The sequence below is a fragment of the Hetaerina americana genome, unplaced genomic scaffold (genome assembly GCF_022747635.1).
Source record: "Hetaerina americana unplaced genomic scaffold, ioHetAmer1.1.p SCAF_12, whole genome shotgun sequence".
Lineage (NCBI taxonomy): Eukaryota > Metazoa > Arthropoda > Insecta > Odonata > Calopterygidae > Hetaerina > Hetaerina americana.
This window is the reverse complement of record NW_027286292.1, coordinates 15882835-15891209: the sequence shown is the minus strand read 5'-3', so window position 1 is coordinate 15891209 and position 8375 is coordinate 15882835. Positions and strand designations below refer to the sequence as shown.

The following is an 8375-nucleotide window of genomic DNA, read 5'->3' as shown; positions in this document are numbered from 1 at the left end:
CAACTTACTCTCAATCAGCCACGTCACTTTCTACCTAACTAAATAGAATTCAATTTATGGATAATTTCAATGAATAAACCACAACATTGCCACATACTTAACAGAAACCTTTTGAGAAACCACAATAAATACCATTGTTTCGATTACTTTTATCTTGAATATTGATTGAGCAAGCAGTAACACCAGCGGATTGTTCCCAGTGATATACCCTGTTGAGCTCATTGCACTCATGTACCAATTAATGTATTTAACAGATGAATTATCAGGCTTGCCACTCGGATTTTCAATCATTTGGCTATCAATTCTTATTTTAAACTTCAATAGCATCTCTTATATGTAGCTCATTTTAAATTCTGTAATTAATTTCACAATTTAATATTTCCTATTATACTAAATTAAAAATCAAATCAGGTCAGGAATTGGGTTAGATTTTATAAATCTCACGTGGGAAGTAGCAGTAATGAAAATGAGCTTCATAGCAAGGCTATCAGGCAAAAAAAATATTATTTATAAAAGAAGCACATCATGAATTAATGATAGGGGAAATGAAGAAAGTAGTACAAATAATATTAGTGAGATAGATATGGATTTTAGTGCTGTTATATTCAGAAATCTGTACGCTGAGGGAATAATAAACACAAATTGTAGGCTTTCAGACACGAATATTGAGAAGAATGGAGAAAATAAACAGGATAGAGAGGAAGACAACATAAATCTTATTTGTTGTTAGGGACAGGAGGATTTGTTATGAGACGTTCTAAGATATCCAAGTGGGAAGACATTGTCTATGATAGAAGGCATGATGCTGGATAAACTAAAGAGATAAATGAATGAATGGTCGCTATGGAGAGCATAAAAAGGGATACAAAATATGAGAATCCAGAGGAACATCAAGGGACGATGTTTATATGGATTTTAAAGCCCACAAAAATGTGCACAGTTTTGTTTTTTCTTTGATATGTGGTTTGTAAAGCATATGACATGTCGGATCAAAAAAGACAAAATGCTAACACACATTGTTGTGCATTAAGTTCACACATAGATATATCAAATATCAAACCTTATGAAAAATGTTTTCGGCCATTGGACAATGCAATGTGTTACTAATTACGTATCAAATGCGCAGATGCAAATAGTAAAATGTACCAATCTTTCTGGAGTAAAAATGCTGGAGGATTGCTTAATTCACATATTTACCGTGTTACTAAGCATCCAGTTACCAGGCCAGTCCGAATCATGAGCCAACGTAAGCATCACATTCTATCGCACACCACATTAACTATTCAATGCATTCAATTCGAACATTCTAACTCCTCCGCTGGGCACTTAAGTGGAGATTCAAGAAAGCGTAGACAACTTCGATTGAGAAATTAAATTTGCTTTCACGTGTTTCCGCAGTATTTTCTTTCCAACGACGGAATGTGATGTCTGCAGAAAATGTCTAACGTCGTTGAATTCCACTTTCATTTCCTATGAACACTTCCGGGCTCAATCCGAGCAACTAACAACATTTCTACCGTTTATAAAATCACTAAGACATTTTTTTAGCACGATTAAAAATCGAATTTCAAGTGTTACGTCAAAAAAATTAACATTCAGAAGTAGTATTTTGCTGCGGCTACAACAAATTGAACCAGCCAAGGAAAGAGCACTGCATTGAACGTAAGAACTGCACGTAAATACAAAATTTATCCCATAAAGAAAAATTACAAAAATTTATTACAATCACGTAAAACCTCATTCAAACCCCGTAATATTTTTGACGACTTCTGAATATCTACACCAGCAAAAGTTTATTCTTTTACCTTTTAATCTCGGCATCCTTATATTCGGGTAATTGTTTCAGGAGAAAACATCCGAGAACTTCATCCGCATGGAATTTTCCATTGTGGGTCCCGATTATTTTTTTAGCGTCACCTGCGGCAACAAAGTGTTTACAAAAATTAACGAGTAATAATTACTACATTGATGAAAAATTCCATTGGACAAACAAGACATTACCAGCCATGGACAAAAGGTATCCAAAAGATATCCAAAATACTCAGTAGGATTCCACGCGGTCCCGCCTATTCTTTTTCATCAATACGTTTTTCACATGTTTCAATTTGCACACGACGGTTGGATTATTTGTAAACAGAGCATTACGTCATCCTGTTGAGTCAAACAAGAAACGGGGGAAAATGTGAACTTTCGACAGATTTGAATGTTTGCCAATGATTCGAGCGGATAAACGTAGATTTAAGGCTTACGTGATATGGATTCAGAGGAGAATGTGCAAAAAACAAGTTAAGTGTATTCATGGCTCGTTCATCCGTAGAAATATAATAATTTATAATCAGACCCATAGGACATGTTAAGTGATGGTTGGGTTCGTGCGGAGATATACCAAATATTGGTATTGTTAACTCTCAGTGGTTTCTCTCTGAAATGCAACCACATACCCTAACGGAACCAAATAAACTATGGATTTTAAATGCCAAAATATTTAAATCTATCAAACAAATAAAATTAATTTAGAGGAGAACCAACATTCCTTGGTTCTACTTTTTCTGTTGTAGTGACAACATTATTTTGTCTGAATGGGTGAGAAAACTTTGCGCCTGGAGATATAGCTGTTGGGCCCCAGATTGAGATGAAGAAAAAGAACGTCAATAATTATTTTCGATTGCCACATTTCCCATCTAACAAATATTTGTTTTAAATAGTATTTTAAAATTTGGAGGCATAGATTCCTAGATTTCTCTTATTGAATTAAGAATGGTATACCATAAGGCTGATTTCCTATGTCATATTCATGTCACGGGGTTTAATTGTTTACACTGCCTTTTAAACCATGAATGATACACCCACAAATAATAATATGTTGATGCAATATCAGACCTACAATAGGCATTAAATGACAAAGTCTGTACTAATCTAACAAATGTAGTTATCTCCTGTTGAATATACGTACATCACTTCAAATGTACCTTGCGTCAAGGTCTTCTTCCATGTAAATCCTTACGAAAAGATGATCTAATTTGAGGTTTATTGATCACCTTAATGTTTTTTCCATGTCATACCCTTCACCGACATGTATAAAAAAGTAGGTATATCACACATTAAAATACTTTCCTATTAATTTCACTTCAGCGAAATTGAAAGCATTTCCTATACACCACTGATGGCTGTTGCCAATGTACTTATTTTCAAGGAAAGTGTTAGACATATATAATTAACATTTCCATATCCAAGCGGCCTTGCTTTTAAAAAAAATCATATTAAGTTTGACCACCTTACTTCCCTAAGATAAATTTGTAAGATTTTGAAGTATCTTCAAATGTTCATTATAGCATTACTTGTCGTCCTTAATGTTTCTAAAAGCACACACCTCCCATTTAGTTTTCCCAGTGCAAAAAATTTGACCACAAACGACTTTATCCGTAATGAAGCCATACAAAATTATTGCATGTATACTCTTTCATTAGAGGCAAGTTTGTGCAATGATTTCTAGGAGAATTTTGTGTTAAAATGCTTACCTAATACTGTGAAAGCAAATAGAGGTGGTTATTGTGCAAAATAATTAATGATAAAGGCATATCAATTTAGTACTAATAGTCTACCATATCTACATCAACATAATACCCGGCAAGCTGCCGCAAAGGCGAGTGGCGGGGGGTGTTAGGTCACCACCCGTTAAAAGGAATGCTGTAGGTAGCGGGAGGGTCCCCCCGTGGAGAGGGACGAGGGTTGAAAGGGGAAACTTAAATACAGAAAAAGCAGATTAAGCAATACTGTAAAGAGCACTACATTATGTAATGGAATTCTAATGCGGTCATGCAGGAAGGGTTTAGACAACAACACACACAAGGTTAGTGAAAGTGCATGCAATTGAGTAGACCTAATTATTCCTTGGACGCTGAGGATGGCAAGTGGAATTTTTGCTATCTATAACCCTACATTTACTATCCCGTATTGTCTGTGGGAAGAAGGAGCCCTTGAGTCTGCTAGTTCTGGCATCTATTTCCCGAATTTTGTATACATGATTCAAGCGACCAATGTATGTTGGAGTGCGAATAATTTGCGAGACCTCGGTTCTGAAACATGCGGATCTGAATTTATTTAGTAAGTTACTACTAGCAATGAATCGTCTTTCTTCTAATGATTCCCCCCCAACTGCACAAGAATTTCCGTGATGCTTTTTGTTCTATCGCAGCAGTTTTTAGCGAAACGGGCTGCCCAAAGTTAAAACATCTCAATTTCCCGAATGGGACCTTTTTCACCAGAATCCCATACACTACCTGCATATTCTAAATGAGGCCCTACAAGAGCATGTTAACAAAGTTCCTTGAGCTTGGAGTCACTTCTACCGACAATGCGTCTAATAAATCCCAATTTGTTATATGCTTGCCTGCAGACTTTACGTATGTGGGCCCCCCAAGTTCTTTAGTGAACGTAACACCTAGGTATTTTACCGTATCAGCTACTTCTAGGTCAACTCCTGCTAATTTGTAAACAGAAGTTTATGGTGAACTTTGGATGGACACAGACCAAGAAGGCCATTTTTCTCTCTTGCTCCCTCCTGTCGCTCCTTCCATTTGTCATCCTCTGACAGCTTGTTATGGCCACCTCTTTTTTAAACTGACTAACAAAAATCTCCTGTGCAATGCAAATCGCCCATGAGAGGGGTCACACATTTAACATCACTTATGATTTCATGGATTGTCACATACCATATCGACATTAATCAAGTTCACTAAGGAAAAAAATGTAAACGATAAAAAAACTCAATTTAATTTAAAGAGAAAAACTGGGGCACAAAATAACATATAAGAGGCACTTTACCCTGGGCAAATGATGTGACAAACCCTAGTACCCCCGAGGGGTAAAAGCACTACCAATAAATGGGATCAGAGCAGTTAGTCATAGTAAATCTTAATCCTTGATGCCATTGTGAGGTGGCAATAATGGCAATAGTTGACTTTTATGAGAACCAACAATGTCCTATGCTGTGACTAACACAAGCAGAGGGTCCAGATTCCCAGCCACTACTGAAGCACCCCTCCACCTGACCATTCTCATGACATAACCTTTCCAACACCAGCCCCTCTAACAGTAAAATTTCTATTCTTAGCTGAGAAATATCCTTCTCTCCCACTCCACAAGATAACCACATTAATAAACTAGCCGATACCTTCAATTTCAGCTGAAACCTTTGATGGTGTGCCTTCTTAAAATCACAAGGTAACACTTTCTGTCACTTAAATGCCAATCCTGCACTTAACAAATTTGTCTTCAACCCATGATCCAAAACCCCTTCCCGGTAACCAAATGGTTGAAATTATTATAATAATCTTTCCACTAACTTTCCTAAAAATCCTACAGTCTTGCCCTAAAATGCCAAAAGTCTATTGTCCAACCCCAAAATCACAGTCACCATTGCCAATAAAGCTTTCTTGGTAGTAATTTTAAGCAACAAAAAATATATTTCCTAAGCTCTTAGCCATCTCAATGATCCATCCACATAAAAAACTCTCACAAAACACCAATTTGGACCAGATGAAGGCTTCACTATAACACTTCCTCTCTACTTCCATTTCCCAAACCTCCAATTTATTTATGGCCACCATCAACATGACTTCCCTATACACTCCTATTCCCCATGACGAAGGTTTATCCTCCCTCCATCACATATTTCTCTCTAACACCTTAGCTCCAGTGTCCTTCGACCTAGCCTCTTCTGTCCTCAGAAAATTTCTTCACAGAGTTTTCCCCTAAAAACCAAATGCACAGTCATGGGAAAGAGAATGGCACCATCATTTGCCAATCTCTTCATGGGTGACTTTGAAGAGACCTTCCTTTCACAATGACCCCTCCAACCACTTTTCTGGGTCTTCTGTATAGAAGACATTTTCCTCCTCTGGACACATGCAGTCTTTTAACAATTTCTTATCGGGACTAAATTCTGCTTTCACTTTCAAATTTACTTCTTCCATTTTAGACTCCACCATCACCTTTCTTGAGACAGATAAATCACTCCTCAGCCACAACTTTACCACATCTGTGCATACCAAACCTACTAACCACCAGCAATTCTTACATTTTACTTGCTGCCACTTAACACACACCAAACACTCGATTCCCAATTTTCTATATGTCCACAGACGTCAAATTTGCAAACTCCACAGCCTCCCTCAAAAAATATCTTTACAATCTCCACAATGCCCTCCATAAATGCAGTTACCCAAAAAAGTTGCTACAAAATAAAATCTGCCATTTCATCTGACCTTACACACCATAGAAAAAAATTCCACATCTTGTGCAGGACTCAACCTATGCACGGTGTTAGAAATTTACACATGAGGGTAGGGGGGCCAGTTCTTCTCCCTGTGACAGTTATGGTTTCCCAGGAAGATCTGGAACCCAAAAAATCACATAGATTGGGTAGAGCTGCAGATGCCCAGAGAGGCTTGCCTGGGAATTGAACCCGAGCCCTCTGGTAAGTAATCCAACGCTCTACCCCTGGACTACAATCACCTACCACTGCATTATATATATAATTATCTAGTGATCTACCACTTAAGGTAATTTGGGATGGACACAACTACATAATAAATATTTTGTTTCTCCTGATAAAACACCACCCAACATCTTACTCTAAAAGACCCTCTTCATCTCTATGAACTTCCTTCTTCCCTTCATACCATCCAACATCCCTATCCTATTCCTTCCCTTTCCTTACTTGTCTAACATTCTCCCCTCTTTTACAATCTTCAACATCCCACTGTCAATCAATATGCCCTTCATCCATTTTTCCTGCTTCCGTATGATTTCTCCCAACTATCCCCTCTTCTCACCAACCATACCTAGTACTTCCTTGTTTGTTTTCCTTTTGGTCCATTTCACCTTCTCCAAACTCACATTTCAAAAGCCCCAAATCTACTTCTATCATCCAGCTTTAGTGACCATGTGTCTGCGCTGTTTATAACTACACTACATATCAAAGCTTTTATGAGTCTTTTCTTAACATCCTTACTCAATGTCCCTGCCATAAACTCCCTCCTCCTAATGAAAACCTCTTTGCCTCGTGCAATTCTTCTCCTTAAATCCTTACTACTTTGACCGTGTTGGTTCAAAACACTTCTGAAGTACGTAAACTGTTCTACCTGCTCTAGTTTTTGACCTATTTTAATGTTAAGCTTAACCTTTTCCTTTCTGGAAAATCACATTACCTTTGTTTTATTAAAATTGTTTTTTTTAAATTACAACAGTTTTCATTTTATGAGGTTGAAGGGCATCTCGAACGTTCAATGTCTTCAGCTTCTTCTCTACCCTCCCAAAACAACTTCTACCACTCAAAAACACCCGATCCACCCACGCCGTTATCACCATAAGCTGAATTGAGCATGTCATGAGTATCTTTCTCGGTTTTGCCCAGTTTCACGCAAGATTTGATGGTGTAGTGCTGTTCCAATAACCAGTTCATGATGAAGCGTAACGAGATCATGTAATAGATATTTTGTAAATGAACGATCCACACTCTGCAAAGGCTGGGAGCCAACTACCACTGGCCTTTCCTGAGACTCCCCTCCCTGGAACCCAGCCAGAGAAACCACCATCCATCCGTCTGGGAAAAAATGAAGTTATGTTATTTTTTAAACAGAAGACCTTGTAGGGCACAAACACTCCGCTATTGGGTTAAGATCAGAAGATTTTTACTTAATGCCGGAAACAATGTATCAACCAAATTGTTCCTAAATCAAAGGAACATGAAAGCCATTGAGTCACCTTATTTAGTTTGTCAAAATGCTTGATTTGAGGGATAGGTAGTAGAGAAGTGAATGCCATTACTTGTGTGGTGTTATTCGACATCAAAGAATCGAGCAAGTATTCTGAGATCATATCTAGTTTTAAGAGGTTGCTCTTTCAAAATGCAGCTCAAGGATGTTCTGAAAACAGACCATGGTCAGAATGACCAAAATAGTTTGTGATTTCATTATCCACCTGATGCCATTATCAACAAAAGAAAAGTGTTTATCTTAAACAAAATGCAATAGTTGCTTCGAGCATGCACAAAAAGGAATCTGCTGCTTATAATGGAGACATCCAAAGGCCTGATCTCCTCCATTTACCAATTTCATCGAAGTTACTAAGTTAATTGGAGCATATTGGTTTTATTGCTCTTGTTGAAATTATCTATCTAAACCATCACTGCATATTTTGATACCCAATTCGAAACAAATTATTTTCTAAATTGGAAAAAATGTTCAACAATAAGTCATTTCATAGTTAATACTGAATTATTAAAATAAATTGATGATTATTATTGAAAATATAACATTCGTGAAAATGGCCATCCACCCAATGTGAGAACTCATTTAGTCAAACAAATAACA

General features: G+C 37.3%; 1 protein-coding gene across 2 annotated transcripts in view; it reads right to left on the bottom strand.

Annotated features, from left to right (window-relative positions):
* The window catches only part of LOC139685712 (MYG1 protein C27H6.8), a 28232-nt gene extending 26135 nt beyond the window's left edge, over positions 1–2097 (bottom strand). Inside the window, exons 1-2 of one of the 2 annotated variants that reach the window (XM_071582733.1) lie at positions 2002–2097; positions 1806–1917 (exon numbers count right to left, since the gene is read on the bottom strand). In XM_071582733.1, coding sequence (XP_071438834.1) covers positions 1806–1917; positions 2002–2008 — 119 coding nt within the window. In that variant the 5' untranslated portion in view covers positions 2009–2097. Of the gene's footprint in view, positions 1–1197; positions 1326–1805; positions 1918–2001 lie in introns of those variants that run through there. The other variant, XM_071582735.1, reaches the window with a different exon arrangement.
* Between the last annotated feature and the right edge of the window lie 6278 nt (positions 2098–8375).